Source organism: Phocoena sinus, chromosome 17 (genome assembly GCF_008692025.1).
Source record: "Phocoena sinus isolate mPhoSin1 chromosome 17, mPhoSin1.pri, whole genome shotgun sequence".
NCBI lineage: Eukaryota > Metazoa > Chordata > Mammalia > Artiodactyla > Phocoenidae > Phocoena > Phocoena sinus.
The window spans coordinates 52,159,938-52,179,300 of record NC_045779.1 but is presented as its reverse complement, the minus strand read 5'-3'; the positions used below and the strand labels follow the sequence as shown (position 1 = coordinate 52,179,300).

Genomic DNA, 19,363 nt, shown 5'->3' with positions numbered 1-19,363 from the left:
CATTTTTATGTGTCTAACTTTTGGCAACCAAACCAAGTATTTAAGAATATGTTTTCTCCCTTAACTTTGGTATGTTCATCAAAATATTTTATTTTCTCCATTTACACATTCATTTTGTTTTTCAGTGAGCAAGGTCTAATGATAATCTTGCACTAAGGCAGTTTCTTTCTACCTTCCTTCAGTATCTAGAAACATTATTAGATTTAATAATATACAATTTAAATTCTAAAGTTTACCACTGTTTTGTCTTTTAAATGGTCATGGGTGATGATGACACTAGACCAATTTTTATTTTCATAATCTATAGATTTATTTTTGGCACAAATGTTTCTGTTAGGAAGCTTATGTAGAAGGCAGAAAAAATTGCAGTTAGATCCATGGTGCACACGATTTCTCAAAAACAAACAGACAAACAAACAGATTTTACCTTCATAGTTTACATACTATAATTAAAAAATTTCAAATTCATAGTGTAACTTACTTGTTTCCATACGCAAAGTTATATGTAAATTGTGTATCAGTGCTTCTAGTAATCTTGCTTGTGTCTTGGTATTGAAATTTTAGACCAATATAATTTGCCAAGAATCCTTTGTAGGCTAAACATAACTACATGGAAAACATTAAAAAAAATCAGTAACAATATTTTACCATTAAATTGTTTTGTAGCAATTCAAATGAATTCAATCCAATCCAATAAATATCTATTGAGCATTTTTTATACAAAATGTATCAGAACACAGAGGAAGGAATGATTAATTTCAGACAATGAGATGCAGAAGAATTGGGGAAGATTTTATAGAAGAGGAAGGAGTTGATGTGACCTCACAATTAATGATTAATTCTTTTATTGTTTTCTTAGATATGATTTCCTTAAAAGAATGGAAATAATTCACTCCCTGTAGCCATGGAGCTATATAAGGATTAAGGCCAGTTCTAACTAAACTCTTCAATGAATTTAAAACTCCATTACACACAGAGAAGACAGAGAAACATTCAGGTAGATTAACTAGGATGTGAATGCAGCTGAACATTTAGAGATGTCACCATACAATAGTTATTAAATACTAATTTTAATGGTCTACAACTCCTTAAAAATGCCAGATATATTTGAAACTTAGAACTTTAGAACATGTGTTACAAGTTGAGAATTTTAAAACAAGAGAAAGGGTAAATCTATGATTGCTAGTCTTAGATACCTATCCTAAAACTGCCGTCTCCTCTGCTCGTGATCCTCCTTTACTTTTCCATGACTGGATACCCCAGATCACTTTATGACGGCTATCTATTTTTGTTTCTTCTTAATAAATGAAGGAATAATGAGATTATATATTTTAAATTGTTTTAGTATTTACATTTGTGTGCAAATAATGTTTTTTTCTGAAATTATAAGATAAAGCAGAATACATGTGCACGGTACTACGTATCCTTAAAATTTCATTTTTTGAGTATCAACAGACAAGGAAATCACAAGCACAGAATTGAAGCATGGTGCCTGTCCAACGTGATGTGACTTCACATGACAAGCAATTTTCCTTGTCTTAAAACTTCATGAAATTTTATTACCAAGGTATTTTACTAATTTAATTAGCATATCATTTTGTTGAGCTTACCTGGTTATAAGGAAATAATAAAATGTTTCCATATGGTAGTCTGTTTGGTTTAACATCTGCTGAGTCAAAAAGAACAGCTGGGTTTTTCAGGGAATAACGACCACAGTAAGCATCAGTTTCAGCTGTCTTTTGCCCTCTATTAATATGCTCCTACAGAAACAATAATATTTCAAATGAAAACATGATTTATTGCCCTGCTTTACTCTCCAATATCTTCACCGAAGTCATTCAATTTTCAACTCAGATCCCACTGCTTCCCAAACTGCTTTAACCTGAAATGTTTTCTCTCTTCTTTGAAAGTCTAAGGCTCTCATCCTATAACACTCATTTAGATACATACTCATAATCCCTTGTACCTGTATTTGACTATTTCCCAAGTCCTCTCTTTCCCCTTATATTATGAACTCCTTAAGGATGTTTATCCACTCCTTCCACAAATGATTTTTTTGTGTTCATTCCATGCCACATTTTTACTTGTTTGTTCATTTGCTTGTTTTTTGTTTAATCTTCAGGGTTCAAATAGTGAAGAACCCTATCCCTACACACAGGAGCCTACCAGTTTGGGACAAAGGAACCAAGGATTATAAAACCAAGGCTGAAAGGAGACATCTAACTCACATAAAAGCATCAAAACAGATGACTCGGAGAAGTAACAAATGAATTGCCTTGAAGAATAAACAGGAGTAGTTTAAAAGGAAAAGGCAGCCAAGGGGCATCAGAGAGAGCGTAAAATATGTGCAAAGTGGGGACATGAGAGAGTGGTGCTGGGAAACTCAAAGAGTCAAGGTAAAGTGTAGCCAAGAATGTGTGTTGTGATGATGATGATGATGGGAGATGAAGTACGAAAGGAGTATAATGTAAACTACTTGTTCAATTGTCTTGGCTGCAAGCACTACATTCAGGATAGGAGAACCCAAATACATGTATATTTATTGAAACAGGTTGAAAACGTAACCCATTAAATGATTTTCCCTTTTCTTCAATAATAAATCTGTTTGCATAAAGCATGACATGATATATATTTTTAAGGACTCATTTCTGGGGTATTGATCTGAATTGAATAACTAGCCTATATATTTCTTATTCCTATGGTATTCATTTGGAAATGGTGAATATCTGGCTTCCTCAAGTCTTCAAAATAAGAATTAGGAAGTTAAGTACACTTTAAATTTATTGTACATCAAAGAAAAATCTTTGTATTTCATCAAGAAGTAAATAATGACCAGGCATTGTACTAACTGACCAGAAGCAAGGGAAGCAATTTGCTGTATAACGCTCTACTACAAATGGTATTCTCTGAAGCCAATGAGGAAAAAGAATATACTCTGCATCTAAATGAAGAAAACAAACAAAAAAACCTACAGATCTCACATTTACCCATCTTGCCTACTTTCTCTTGATTAAGAAAATTCAGGTGTGTTTTTACAAATGAGTCATTTTATAATGCAGGAAGATGCTAGAACAGACCTTACCAATAAATGTATGACAAAATTATACTTGAAACTTGACTTTAAATGTTAAAGGAATTAATGCTAATTCCAAAAATGACAAAATTCCAAACATTTATATGATTTCTTATCTGGTCCATCTCACAGTTCATTAAATATTCCATACCAGGTTAAAATCAGTTTCATAACCTCTGAAGTATTTCACAACAAATCCTTCTTCAAAATTTGCGATTTGTGGTGGACACTTAGCGCTAACCATTTCTTCCACTGCTGCCTGAAACTAAATTAACAATATGAGCTTTAGTAACTTCTTTATGAAGAGTTAGAACATTACTAATTTAACTACTAATTCTACTAATTAATTAAAAAAATAATTTCATAATTCCCATGTTAGCCATAATTACGAGGTCATTTCCTAAATAATTTCAAGTTAATATGTGATAATTTCAGTATCCAATGACTGTTTCAAGACTTTTATTTTAGAATGATAATAGTTATATCCAACTGGCTGATCTTAGCTTATTTAGTTATTACATAAGGCAGGCATATTGGTTTAGTAGCTTTTTAAAGACAGCAATGAGGCAAACCTAAATGAATTAGCACTTAATTAAACAGATTCCAAATGAATAGTTTTCCTAATTAATGCAAAATTAACTGGAAAAAATATATACTCCAATGCATTGTTTCTCAAAAGAAGAGATACATATATTGTAATCTCTTACTATTATTTAAGAAATAATAACTCTGGATTATATAGGAACTGGCACACATTCATGAGGTCTATAATTTCCATACCATATTTCTCTGACAAAGCACAGATATTTAGAATTAAGGACTTAAAATAGTGCACAATCTTCAGTCATCAAACAAATATGAACTCAAACTCATTGTACAGGTAGTTGTTGAAATGCAGTAATTCACAAGCAAACATTCCTCATGAACAGCTGCACCATATGCAGATACCTGGATCCTGTTGGCACAGATCCAAGAACTCCCCTTTCACTCCCTCTGTCATTGTGATATTTCCTCCCTTCTCCACTCACTATGAGTTGGCTCCAACCCACCATGACAAGGAGGAGATGTATTACTATTCCTTAAAATGTGTTTTTATAGAAGGCTGACGCTTAAGTGGCTTTCTGTTTAAAAAACTAACACAGAGCATACTTCAGCTTCTGATGACTGCGGCATAAGAGGCCTAGAAGTGACCCCATCCCAATTCAGTGTGAATGTGTCCAAACTGGGTTTTCCTTTGGTTTGTTCTGTAATAGCCAGTGTGACATTGTTCCCTTCAAATACTTCATAACTGAGCAGATCGAAGTCTCCTGCAATGAAGTACCAAACAGAATTTGAAGAAGTTAATTAATTAAATACCAATATACCCATAATAGAAACTCAGAGGTAGCAAAACTAGTTTTATTTAGAATTGTATTATCACAAAAAAAAGGATAAATGGAGAAGATGCAGATCCTTGAATCTGAGATTTAGCCATAGTAGAAACAGCAAAACAGCAGATAAAGTGCTATATATTTAAGGTTCTGTTTTTGTAGCGTAAAAGGAAGTTTTGTAAGATAAACAAAAGTTGGCATTGGGATCATGAGGTAAAAATCAATGGGCAATAAAATATTCCAAAAATTATTTAAGTTTTCTTCCGGTACCATCATCTTAGTATAAAGGGCTAGCCTGGGAAATTGGTATTTTCTTTAGTTACAAATGGAGTACAAAGATGAATTCCGGGAAGTAGCCCCATGCCTGCGAACCTTGTTTATACAATCTCACTGAAAGAAATAAGGCCTTGTCCTCACATATCTCTCTTCTTTGGGAGGATGCTTTAACAGTGGAATCCTACTAACTTTCTCTGAGAGAACAAAGATAACCATATCTTCTTTAGATAGCTTTTTGACAATCTAACCTTTGGGAAATTTTTATAACTTCAATTCATGTTAAATAGAATTCTTTACTCTCTGCTCAACAATCAAATTAACAACTTCATAAAATGAGACATAAACATTGAAGTAACAGTTTACTTATATGAATTGGAAAATAGTGACTGTGCAAAGAAAGGAAACACATATTCAGGGACCTATTTCATGAGCTAAATATCCCAAATACCCAAATTGGTTGCTAAACTTGGCTTTAAGACTTGAAAATGTGACACTTGAAATTGTAAGACTTGAGGGCTTCCCTGGTGGTGCAGTGGTTTAGAATCCGCCTGCCAACGCAGGGGACATGGGTTCAAGCCCTGGTCCGGGAAGATCCCACATGCTGCAGAGCAACTGAGCCAATGTGCCACCTACTGAGCCTGCGCTCTGGAGCCCGCAAGCCACAACTGCTGAAGCCCGTGCACCTGGAGCCCGTGCTCTGCAACAGGAGAAGCCACCGCGATGAGAAGCCCATGCACCGCAACAAAGAGTAGTCCCCGCTCACCGCAACTAGAGAAAGCCCGCGCACAGCAACAAAGGCCCAACACAGCCAAAAATAAACAAATTAAATAAATAAATAAATAAATAAAACTATAAAACTTGCAGAAGAAAAACTGGAAAAATTTAAAAGAAAAAAATTGTAAGACTTGAAAACGTAATAAGAAGTTAATGGCCATTACTTGAAAAGGATAAGGAAGTCAAATAATTTTGGAAAATGCTGTATTAAATACAGGTGCACTGCTTTTTTTGTTTTGTTTTTGTTTTTATTGTTGTTTTTGTTTGTTGCTCATTGCCAGAGTCCTTGGGGATTTTAATATTTTATAATGAGCTCTATCAACCTTCAAGGAGAAGCTGTGGTATACAGAGCTTCCCACAGGGATTTGACCAGAGAATCCTTTTATCAAACAAGATCTAGCCAGACTAGTGTCTCCTGAGAAATACTGATTCACTTAAATTTCATTTCCAGAATTAATATCTTCACTAATTTTTGCTAAATGTAAAGTAGGCTACTATACTGATAGTGTATTTGTAGTATATAGCGTGTATACCTCATGCATTGGAGTTGTACACTCCTTGAAGTAAAACTAAAATTTAAATTACAGTAGAACAAAATTAACCATTTATTTCTGTTTCTCCTGGAGGTGATCAAGGCTATGAATATGCATTTACTTTCCCCTGTCATTTTATGGAGCTTTTACCTTTTTCAGTGGAGTTGCGCAGGATACAAACTTGTTTCCTAGAAAAAACTTCACAGAATTGCAAAATGAAATACATGCTTACCTCTAGTTGATATAAAGGTTACCATGTAAACATAGCTCTGAGGATTCTGTGTTCTTATTACTTGAACTGCATCCGGTTTTATAGACCAGAGGTCATTCAAGGCTGATTGCAGTATGAAGTCAGAAGCGTCAGCAGGTAGCCAGACTTTTCGATGAATTAACAAAAAATTAAAGTCAAATGATTAGGGGTTTTAATAAAAAGAAAAAAAGAGTTGAAATCTCTGCACTATCACAGCCAGCACTGATGTCTCATATTTGAATTTTTTAAAGCACCTATAGTCTGTACCATCAGTTATCACTTAATGAAATTACATTCTGAAATTGATTCAAGTTCAATAATATTGGCTGCTTAATTGGACTGTGATCTATTGAGGATAGGGCTCATATTTTATTGTTTTAATATTCCCATAGTAATAAGCATTGTGTTTGGCAAACAGCAAGCACTCTTCAATACTTACTCATTGAAACAATTAACAGAAATAGCAAAATTATTTTTTCAGGGTTTTTTATAAAATATAGAAATGCAATATCTTCATTAACAGATAAATGTGTCTCATAGGTCTTTTGAGAAACTGAAATGTCTATCTCTATAATGATGAACTTAATTCCTATTAACTTACACCTGTGAATCACGGATACATAAATTCCTTATGTGTGTTTAGATATGCATTTATCATGATCCTTACAGAAGAAAATAATAGTATATATCTGAAAGCTGTTTTTACTGATGCCATTTTCTATCCCAGTCTGAAGAGTTTTCTTCATGATATATTTTTTTGCCTCTTTGTCTAGCATACTATTAAAACTATATTTTCCAGCCAGTAGAATTTGACTAGAGCAAATACCTTTTCATAATTTTGTCTACACATGAAGAGTAATAAAATCTCCCTTATTATTTACAACTTACCAGTTTTTTCCTTGTTATAGATTAATCTATATTGGTAAAGTGAACATAAATTAGCTTCCACACATGGGCCGGTTACCATGATCTTCTGCACTTCATTGGTTGCATTAGTTGTTTCCCAGTTTTCCAATGTTATAACCTATTTCCCAATTTAAAAAAGCATATATTTACTATATGGAAAAATACATTTTAAAAGCATCATAAGTCAGCTATTCAATGCCTCTACATTGCCCTATCTTATTGCAAATGATAAACTATTTTAATGTGTAAGTCATCAAATAACAGACTCTTTGGTTTGTAATTACAGATATTCCAAGGCACAATTCAGTAGTTTTCCATGACTGTTTTCCCCCAAAACAGTATCTTACCTAGTAAAATTAATAACCAAATAGAGCTCCTATATTTTAGCATTTACTTTCTACAAAGTGGATCTATAATCATAGCAAACCTGTACTTCCTGGACAATTGTCGACTGGGATTTGATCACTTGTTCTTCATTCACTGCATCTTCTGTTTGTTGTTCAGTATAGACATTTCTATACTGGTACAGTCCAACATCCACAAAAGCACTTAGTCTGTACTCCTGCAGCAAGATTTCAATGTAATATCTGGAAAATAGTGTAACTAAAGAATGTAACTTTTTCTCCAGAGCACTTGTCATGAATTTTTCTTTCAATGAGTAAAATTTCAATATGATATAAAACACCTGCTTGTTAAATGATTTATATTGTAGTATCCCTGATTTTAACAATTAAAATATTAAGTTTCATAGCAGTTTGCTAAAAGAAAATGAATTATGTAAGATATCTGCATTAGAGATAAAGAGAACGATGAATTCATTCAGTTTTGTCAATAAATATTTATTAAAAAAGATACTATCCCCTATCTTCAAGGATCTTAAAACAAAATTACATTGTAGGTTATAACATAAACTTCCTGGCATAAAACAGAGGACACACAGAGGTTAAATACATTAACGTGTGTAAGAAAATGTCAGGCAGACCCAGACATACCATATATTTTGTATCTGAGTGGTTGTAGGTGTCACTGATGAAAGTTCTTACTCTAAGTTCCTCAAATATTGCCTCCACTTGTAACTTGGGAAACAACACACTGCCGCAGGAAACTTTTACTGATTAGATTGATGATGGCCCTCTAATAAGGTGGATGAGATTCACACCTTAAATTTGGAATTCTTGATTCCTGAGGCCCCGTGCCCATCATCCAAATGCCTATCCAGGATAAGGTGTTCACTAATCAGCTGTTACAGGTGAGTGAAAAGCTACTGCTTCCCTATCTAAATCTCTGTCTGTGTAACCACCGCTCCCATCGTTGGAGAGGCCAGCTAGGAGTTCCTTTAAATTGCCTCACATCATTCAACAGATACTCTTGTAAATGGAGAATAAGTATCCACAGTTCATGTAAGACTGTGAATGAGGGGTATTTATTACCTCGCATCTGGCAAGGATGCTGGGGCTCTGGGTCATTTCCCCCATAGAACTGATACTGGAGGATTACATCAGGCTTTTGGCTGCCCTGACAACCTGTTTGCCAGCTCTGTCAAATCAAGGTGGGCAATACTAACTAGGGAGCAGGATTCAGAGAAGAACCATTAAATTCTGTATCCTTACTGGCAGCTTAAAAATATTTTAAGGCACCTTCTATGTGCTAGACACTAAACTGAGCACTTCACAGACATTATTATATTTAATATTCACAAAATCCTATAAAATATATATTATTATTCTGTTTGATCATATGAATAACAGAGACTAAGAGAACTTAAAGATTGAAAAATTATTTAAAAGTTAGTCACTGAGGTAGGATTCAAAGTAGAAAGGGGGTGACCAAAGCGATATGCACTTAGAGGTAAGGCTATATTATTTGAGTAAAATGAACTGGCAAGACAAGCTACCTTTGGAAAGGTCCCAGGGACCACTGTGCAATAAACCAGCCTGCGTGGCCTCAATTTCAGAATACACAACCAACATTATAAGTGCCAGTGTAAATTTCAAGCTAGTTTGCAGAAGCACAGATACCAGGGGCAAGATGTATTACAAGTCACTTTCATGCAAGCTCTGTGCTCTTGCCAAGCAGGTAAATTGAACTCATTTTCCAAGGTCAAGGCAAAGCCTGAAGGCGTATTGACACTTAATAGCAATAGGTATTAACGAGATGCTGCATTTACTCTGAACTGGCCCAGTGAACTTGGTTAAAAAAGAAAATGCTTAAGTTTAGAAAGAAGTGCTAGAAGGAGGAGAAAAAGAATGGAAAGCGTATTATTCCTAAGACTTTAGTGAGAACACTTAGTGTGATTTCTCTCAGGTACCATTGATCCCAACCCTCTCTGTCCAGCTCCATCACACCTTCATGGTGCTGCCTATGAGCATAATCTAATTGATATCTGGGAAGGTGACATGGTAAATGGAAAAAACAAACAAACAAAACAAACTCCTCCCATCAAGAAGTGAAGTTCATTTTTTCACCCACTGAATCTAAGTTTGGCCATTTGCTTTGGCCAATTGGATATTAGCAAATATGACACAAGCAGAATTTGAAAAGTACCTGTGCATTAGGAATTGCCCTCTTAACTGCTGGGACACTGTGACAAGCCTGGGCTAGCCTCCTTGAAGATGAGAGACCATGTGGAGTGAGACATCTCAGATATCTCAGTTCCCATCAGGACAGCTGAGGCTCCTGATATGTGAGTGAGGCCATCCTGGACCATTAATCACCAACTAGTCAGGATCAAAAGAACTACCTAGCTAATCACAAAACTGGGTTGCTTTAAGCTACTAAATTTGGGGGAATGGTTTCTTATGCAGCAAAACCTAACAGATACAAATGGTAAATGGAAGAAAATTTCAGTGAAACTTTTGATGTTCTCCATGTAACTTAGCTATTTTGCATATATCATCTTTTACCTCCCTGTTTTCTAGGAATCCTGAATTGACTTTTTGAATGGGATTATTAGCTATTTGAATAATATCCTCATTTTCTCCCTGGAAATGACCTTTCAGCACTAAATAAGTACTCCTTAAGGGCAGGGAATATATTTTAATATCCTTTGTATTAAATTTCTAGTACCTGGTCCAGGGTCTGGAATAAATCAAGAGAATATTAAATATATATTAATTATGGTACAAATCCATGTGGTTTTTGTGATTTTTCACTAGCAATAGAGAAAATAGGAGAAGAGAAATTAGATGGCTGGATTGACTGAAATGTCCTAATAACAAACTAAAGCAGGATTAAGTAAATTTCACAAAATTGTAATTTCTGCAACAGGAATAATTTAGATTTCAAATTTTCCTGGTTAGTTGAATGCCAGTATGCTTGAAAATATAGAAACAAAACTTAGCAAATTATAGAGAATGACCAATTATAAATTAAACCAATAAACTAGTATCACTTCTACCAATAAAACAAATTGAAAATATTTTTATATATAAAATTATAGTTTTTAAATATTACACAATAATTTAAAGAAAAGAAAAAAACCTTACTCTTTTCCTTTTTGAAGATGAATGTCATCTGATCTTTGTGTTGGGCTGGAAAAATAACTGTTGGCATTGGAAGAATGATAGGCAATCCTCACCTTATCCCAAAAAGACAGAGAGAGACAGAGAGAGAGAGGGAGAAAGGAACTTATTAATAAGCCTTTTCAGCATTTATTTATCATTTATTTTTTCTGTCAGTCTTAGAACTTTTATGAACAGAAAAATGTGAAAATATTTCACATTTTTCTTGTAATATCTGTTTTTCATGATGAAATGGATTTTAAAAAATTATCAAAGCTCACTTCACCCCTTCCACCCTTAACTAACATCAACTCCACTATTCCATGAACACACACAGAACATAGCTTTTCCACAATTAGAACTGCAAATGGGAAATTTAAAGATCCATACAGGGAGGAGGTTGTTATTGTTAAATAAAATATTCTTTTGTTCTACTGAGAACTTTGAGGGACTTAATCCAAATGAGATCATTAAAAGGAGGTCTGAAAGATGCCAGAGATTACTAATTGGGTCTGCATACTAGAAAGAGAAAACTTTGGGCTTCCCATTAGAAATAACTATACTGTCTTTAAAGGAAACATGCTGAAAAGCTATGGTAAAATTGGAATTCACGTGTTATGGGCAGGAATTTAAACTTGTTCATCCAGTTAGGGAGACAACCTTGCCATATATACAGTCATAAAATGTTCTTATGATTTGATTCATTAGTTTCACATTTGTGAAACTGTCCTAAAGAAATAACATAAAATACAGAACAATTTAATGAACACAAATGTTCAATTGAGTATGATCTGTGGTCATAAAAAATCAGAAGTAAGTTAAAAACTCATTAGTATGGGAAAAGGTAGTAAACTCATGTAACAGCATACTATTCAGTCATCAAAAATGGTGTTACGTAAGTTATTTAATAATATGTGAAAATACTAATACATGGCAAAAATGACTATAAAATTGGATGTATGATTCTATTTATGTAAGAAACAAAATACAGACAAAAGGAGATAATAGACTTTAATCTCATGACCAAGTAATAGTCAAACAGATCTAGCAGGATAGTGAAATACTTGGACTCTTCTCCAAATTTCCTATGTGTGACCATAATTCTTTCATAATAAAAATAATCTTCAGGGGCTTCCCTGGTGGCACAGTGGTTGAGAGTCTGCCTGCCGATCCAGGGAACACGGGTTCGTGTCCCGGTCCGGGTAGATCCCACATGCCGCGGAGCGGCTGGGCCCGTGAGCCATGGCTGCTGAGCCTGCGTGTCTGCAGCCTGTGCTCCGTAACGGGAGAGGCCACAACAGTGAGAGGCCCACATACCGCAAAAAAAAAAATAATAATAATCTTCAATTTTAAAGGAAATGTATGTGGGGGTTTTTTTGTTAGAGAAAACTCAGGTATGGTAAAGCATTTTCTTTTAGGCAATGGGTTTTCTAACAACTTTATGGTTCATACCACATGTGTTAAAATAACCAAGAACCCACCACATAAATTCGTTAACATATTCACTGGTTTTGGTGTAGAATAAATGGGATATGTATAAAGGTTATCATATTGCTTCTATAATATCAAGTAGTATTCTGTGGCTTCCCTACCTTATCTTCAGGAAGTCCAGTCCAGCTGAAATAAATAGCATAACGGTCATCACCTTTGATGTAGAATCTATAAACATCAGAATCTGGAGCCACCAAAAATCCACTGAAGCGTGCAACAAATGTATCTTGTCCCATAGGCCAAAGATAGGAAGCTGAATCTACCCAACTGGCACCCATGTACCCTGGAGTTTTTTCATTGTATTCGAGTATCTCTTCAAGATGTACTGGACGGCTACTATTCCACACCTCAAGCTTTAGGCCTCTCCCACCTAAACGTAAAAAAATAAAAGAAAGCTTTCATCAGAATTTTCATGCAGTATCTCAATGTCTTTTACTTTGGTGGTGATTATAGGTATTCTATTTCTATTCACATTTTTACAGCATGTGTGTAAACAAAACAATTACACATATCTCTACGTGTATCTGTACCTAGAGGATAGACTGCTGTTAAGACAGTCTGCAATTTATTGTTTCACATATCTGTCCCTCAGATTCTACATATGTAAAATGAGAATAATACTATGATTGGCATGGCTACTATGGGGATTAGATATCATACATATGTAAAATACCTGGTACTTAGTGAATGCTTTACATAAGATAGTAATAATATAATAATTATGATTTTTGATATGACTGATGTTGCTTTATATAGTCAAGACTCAAAACTTCAAGATTCAGACCATTTGATTACAAAACTTCACCTTGATTATTCTCTCTAATAAAAGTTACTCAATTAATGGCTCAAAGAACAGACACTGTTGGCCTTAACATTTCTGTCAGTATTTGTTTTTCTTCTTTTTAACATTACTTTTGCTCTAGGATTTCTCCTCCTTCTTGGACAGAATCAGAGAGAGAACATTCTCATTAAAGTGAACTTACACTTGCCAGTGTAATTTTTTCCTAATCATAATGAGCCGTCTCACTTTTTATTTTTCTTCTTTAAAATACAACAACAATCAGGCTCAGGCCTTGGTTCAGCAGCCTTAGGCTTGTCTGGAGTGCCTGAATCTGGAAAATAATGGGTACTACTCTTCCCCTGAGTCTGGTGAGAGAAAAGCTTGAGCACGTCAACCTTTCACAGCAGCAGCATGCTCTGGTATATACAACTTTCTTTAAAGTAATCAATTATAAATATCAAAATCCTCCTCTTAAAACCGGTCAATTTTTAAATATTGTTCAAAACAAGGACATTTAAGAGGTTAATAAAATGAATTTACTTGGCTTCAAATACCAATCAATGACACAATTATAAACTGATTTCACTGAGTGCACAGGATGAGATACAGAATCCATGCACACACATGCACAGCATCACGGTGGTCTAGTTGCAGATAGCAAGGCCATCAGATGCACTTTCACTGGTCACAGGTGAAACTCTGAAAAGAATTTTGTGTTCCGTGTCTCTCATCCCTGTGATCATGCCTAAATCATTCTAGACAAATAAGGATTTAACCTCTGACGTTTATTTTTTAACCAGGAATAAAGCATTTTAAATTTTTCCAGGTAGCCTGTACCAAAATTTAGTAATAATCATTTGATCTGAAATAAAGGCACCCTTATACTCTATCAATAGAGTTTTCACAGGGTATCTGAGTAATTTAGGCCAGGTTTACCTCCACTGGTACAGCCTTGATGCAGCTATGCTAATAGAAAAATTTCCTAATCCAGAAAGTATAAAGAAAAAAACTAGAAAGAAATTTATTATAATTCTCACTACAAATTCTAAAAAATTCAAATAATATTTTTTGTTACTATGTTACGGGCTGAATGCTTGGGTCCCCTCAAAACTCAGATGTTGAAACCTAATGCCCAATGTGATGGTATTAGGAGGTAGGGCCTGATGAATAGGATAAGTGCCCTTATGAAAGAGACCCCAGAGGTCTCTTCTCCCTAGCCCTGAGAAGGCCTCATCTGTGAGAAAGCAGGTCCTCACCAGATCCCCAATCTGCCAGTGCTATGACCTTTGACTCCTATCCTCCAGAACTGTGAGAAATCAATGTTGTTTATAAGCTACCCAGTCTATGGTATTCTGTTATAACAGCCTAAACGGACTAAGACACTAAAGATATCTGTCAATAATATTCCTCTTACGCAAATATAGAAATGGTCCTTCTCCCTTTTGTTGACTTACCTGGATATACAGTTCTGAGAATATCAGGTTTAGGCGGTGTCTTGCAACATATGCTATTTTCTGTGACATTCAAAATATCACAGGCTTGACCTACAGAGAAGCAAGGGCAGAACTGTTACTACAGAGCTTCAGAATGAAAATCACATCAGCCTATCTTGGAGTGCTTTTTCAATTAAAGCTAAGTTACAAAAGCAAGAGGCAAAGTTGAAGGGTCTTAATTTCCTTTACATATTCTCCATGAAAGCTTTAGCATTCATCAATTGTCATACTTCCATAGGCTACATTTTGCTGGCAAAATCTCACAAGTCTGAGTTAGAATATTTCATAATTTCAGAGAAACAAAATACGAAATTTGATAAAATGATGTCACTGTGAAATATTTTATCTGGGTACAAAGCAAAGCCTTATGTTTTGTTCCTTGGAGAAAGTTTCTGAATAAATCAATGATGTTCAGAATTTACAAAAGTAGATGATCCCAGTCCTCTTAGGTTAATGGTGGTTTTGTCCAACTTTTTCAAATGAAAACAAAAGGAATAATAACTTGTAAGTGGTATTTCCACAGACAGATGGAAACCAAAACAGACAAGATTCTAAATAACTGTTGGTACACATAAGCACAATTAGACTTCAGTAAGAGTGTACGTTTTACACCCCCATGTATTCCTCACAGTGCCTCATGTAAGGCCAGCCCTCATTAACTATTTACTGAAACGGAAATAACCCATGAACAGTGAAGCAAGGGAAATGGAGGAAAGTATCTTTGCCACATTTTGTTTGGTGGCCTGGAAAATGGATACTTCAACACAACCTTTCACTATTTTGAATGCTTTGTGAATGCAAGATCATTGAACTAGAAAACAGTACATTTTAACAGTATATTAAACTAACTTAACCCATTTTGTTTGGAGCAAAGATACAAAAACTGATCATTATTTTCAAGAAATTATTGAGGATTCAAAATCTCAAATCTGGCTGTAACATTAATGGCAATGAAATATAAAAAAATTTAACATGTTATCTTTGCATATCAGCTGTATCATACTATCAGATCGTAAAACATATTATATATATTAAAAATATTTTATGTCCCTGCTTCTAATATTTAAAATATAGTATCTGATCAGAATAACATATTATATGAAAGTTTAAAATCTTTTGGCCTATGCAGGTGGCCAGGGAGGATTCATGGGGATAGGAAAGACACTATATGAATGTTACATAAGGTTGCTTTCTATGAATTTCTTTTCTTGAAATCACATCTTGGCTGGCTCATTAGCAGATTCCTTAAAAGCAGAAAGTACCTAAGCAGCAGGCTCTATCAGAAAAATTACATGCCAGGTGCATGGGCAGATATCCTGTCCCCTGCACGTCAAGGTAGGTAAGGTCATTATAACTGAGTGGGAAGACCCCCACTGTTACATTCATCCCCAACTTCCTATTTGAGCTGCCTAGCACCCTACCTCTGAACAGATCTGGACCAGACATATAAAAGTGATGCATAACCAGAGAATCAAGCCTGATGTGCAGCTGTGAACATACAACACATTAATTGATGCTCTTTCTAAGGCCAGTTACCATCTATAATTACTGATGTCCAGATAAGGCACCGTATATGACAAGGGGATGAGGAGAGTATCCCTAAATACCACTTTAAATTTCCCATAATTACCTAACCCTTTAAGAAATAATAACAGTTCAAAAAGGTAATTTAAGAGTCTATTAAGTAGAGGGTACGTGTGTCGCTAAGTGTGGTGAGGAATTTGTTGATGGCAGCCATGATGCTGCCATGCAATGCCCTTCGGTGCTGACCTCAAAGCCCACATCTTGGTCATATAAGGCTGCAAGGAGTGGTCCTCACTGGAGAATTGCAGTGGGAAAAGCATCAAGCCCCAGAACCAAATGCCCATCTGAAAATACACAGCTTTTAAATTAAGCATTAATTAAGAAAAGACTTATTCTTCTTAGATGTTATTAAAGAAAAGGAAGGATTGGTTCTTTTATTAAAAATCATGAAAATTACCTCCAACAAAAACTCTGACTGGGAAATCTGTCTCATCAAAGAACCGTCCACTTATTGTTAGCATGGTGCCGCCTTGAATGCTTCCTTGTGAAGGTGAAACCTTAGTGACCTCTGGGAGGGGGAGGGCAAGGACAAGAAATACAATGCCATGAATATTACACATAAACACAAATGTTTGATTTTTACCAATTTTCCAAATTACCTAGCCATAGTACATAACACAGTGAAGGTACTGGATTACCAAATGAAAGTATCAGGTGTTTCATTATTTTGTCTCTGATGCAATCCTGCAAAGAGGACTATAAACATGGCTTTCACAGAGACCTACATCTTCTGGGGACCAGGCGTTAGTGGTAACTAGTACTAAAGAGACACTGGTAACAGAAGGATCCAGAGAACAAGGAAAACCTGGGCTGAGCATAGATGTTTGGTTCCAAAAGAAAACAGGAAGGCAAAGAGAACAGCCTCTTCTCTATGCTCTTGAAGAATGAATCTTCCTTAAATTTATGGGCCAACATCTTATATTTTTTTCATATACTAATATATTAACTATGATTGGAATTCTTGTGGCTTTATATATAAAAGTCTTAGGTATATTGGTAAAATAGCCCAGTGCATAACATATGGTAGATTCTTATTAAAATTTACCCTTATTAGTTCAATCTATCGAAGTTCTATGTATTTTCACATAGAAGTTTCACATTAAATAAGTTTCTAGAAAAAGCCAGGATAGATCATATTTGATTGATTCCAAGACATACATTTTTTTCACATTTGAACACCTTTGAAATCTGAATCATCCCAGACCCGGAAGGAAGTATTATTCTTCCAGAAGGGGTTGTGTTTGCTTCTGACACTCGCCTAGGGGCACTACCAACCTTAGACCTCATTAAATTAAAATAAATTATGATCTGCTTGAGGATTCTTTTGGACCACACTGACAGCATAAATCTCAGAGAGTGCTGGTTTGTGGTTTCAATTGACAGCAGAGATTTTTTTTTCCTCCCTTGATCAACAGCCCAAGTTGAGATGCACAAGTTTCCCTGCTGTCTCTTTTAGTGTGATAAGTGTATTTCTCAATCAACCTTACACCAGAAATGTAGTTTTCAGGATCGTAGCTTAATGTCAGGACTTCCTATTTCACTCCTCATCTTAGGTGTGTTTCCTTTCTTAGAATTACGTAACATAATATAGTACACTTTACAGTCACTGTTGTATTTGATTTGATGAAATATCTCTTCTCCTGCCCCCCACCCCACACACAGAAAGGTCACATACCTGCATACGTTTGAAACATTGAAATTTTATTGAGAGAAGAAACAAAATATGCCATTTTTTGTGGTAAACTCCTGTTTAAAAAAAGTAAAAATTCTTGCTTTAAAAATGACCTTTATTTTAGGAAACTGTTTCTTTTTTTTTTTTTACTTTAGTGATAGAAATCATATAATTTACAAAGGAGCAGGAAAGAACTTTTCAGGAGGATAAAATTATTCTACATCCTGATTTAGTTATTGATAACACAAATACATGAAGATATATTTGTCAGAACTCACTGAACTGTACACTTAAAATATGTACATTTTATTATATGCAAATTATACTTCAATAAAGTAAGAATTTATATTAACATAAAAAATAAACAGACAGGAGGACTGCCCTTCATAAAAGCTGGGCTCTACTGATGACCACCCCAGAGTGCTCTATGCTCTTATAACCCATTTACTGTCAGAATAACTAACATTATTGAACACTTATCAGGTATGCTAAGATTTTTAAGCTTTTAAGCTAAGATTTTTTACGCTTTTAATTTATTATGCTATTAAATTTTCAATTTGATATTACATGAAGTAGGTAAAACTCAGAGAATTTTTATCTTAGTCAAGATCACAAAGACAGTAAGTAGCAGAAATAGAATTTGAACCCAGGCAGTTTGAGTCCAGAGCCCTGGGTACTACACAGTTCTCCTCTCTTGCCACTAACTTACATGAGAATACAAATGGATGACAGCAAGTTCACAACAGTCCACCAGAGTTAAGTCACCCTTAATAAACACAGAACCTATTCATATTTTTGACAGATACATACTTGCACTTCCATAGTCTAGAGGATTAGGAAAGGAAGGAATCTGATCCTAAAATTAAATGCTGTTCTCTTAATTACCTCAATTAAATTCATAATTAGAAAAGTTAAGAAATTCCAATATTAAGACCTAAACCCATTCACCATAATTATAACACAATGAACTGGAATCTAAAAGGATAATGCAAATCTTGTGGTGGAGACCAAGAGTTAACTCCCTATAAGTCTAACACAGGCATTATAATTTGCATTTGCAAAGCTAAAGAGTCCCTGAAAATATTTTATGCTAAATTAGTTATTTAAGAAGTTCATACTAGATTTTATATTTTTATGTTATAAGATTTTCAGCTGATTTCTCAAAGATCTGAAATGATGCCAGTTCCGACAATGTTGTCTGGGGTCAGATCCTGCATCTGAAAAATTAACTCTGCTTTTTAAGTTGGTGGGAAAATTGCCTCCTGAAATAAAATTTGAATGTAATTTATTTGGTATGACACTGAGGTGATTTTCACTAATTCATTGATAATGACTAGGCATTTCTCAATTAAGCGAGCCTCATATAAACCTTATCAGTTTGGAACAGCTGTTGTTTGAACTTGGGGTAATAGAAGAGAGAAGGTTGGTTATTAAAAGAAATACAGAATGCATACAACATTGTAAATCAACTAAACTTCAAAAAAAAAAAGAAATACAGAATGGGTGCCACAATACTGTCTAATTGGTTCATCTGATATTCAGGAATACTCCTGAAATTTGTAAAATATGGATTTTATAACTTATAAAGTGATAATGTTTTTAAATGCCATGTAATCTTAAAACTAGGCTCTCAAGTAGTAAATGTCATATTTTTAACAGT

General features: G+C 34.7%; 1 protein-coding gene across 1 annotated transcript in view; it reads right to left on the bottom strand.

The window, feature by feature from the left end:
* Nucleotides 1-19,363, bottom strand: part of PKHD1L1 (PKHD1 like 1) — a 156,342-nt gene that overhangs the window by 111,387 nt on the left and 25,592 nt on the right. The window contains exons 10-21 of the mRNA XM_032610093.1: nt 17,707-17,777; nt 16,429-16,539; nt 14,409-14,498; nt 12,275-12,543; nt 10,668-10,759; nt 7,610-7,769; nt 7,165-7,300; nt 6,259-6,402; nt 4,223-4,380; nt 3,225-3,338; nt 1,611-1,760; nt 482-606 (exon numbers count right to left, since the gene is read on the bottom strand). Of these exons, the coding sequence (XP_032465984.1) occupies nt 482-606; nt 1,611-1,760; nt 3,225-3,338; nt 4,223-4,380; nt 6,259-6,402; nt 7,165-7,300; nt 7,610-7,769; nt 10,668-10,759; nt 12,275-12,543; nt 14,409-14,498; nt 16,429-16,539; nt 17,707-17,777 (1,620 nt within the window). The remainder of the gene's footprint in view (nt 1-481; nt 607-1,610; nt 1,761-3,224; nt 3,339-4,222; nt 4,381-6,258; nt 6,403-7,164; nt 7,301-7,609; nt 7,770-10,667; nt 10,760-12,274; nt 12,544-14,408; nt 14,499-16,428; nt 16,540-17,706; nt 17,778-19,363) is intronic.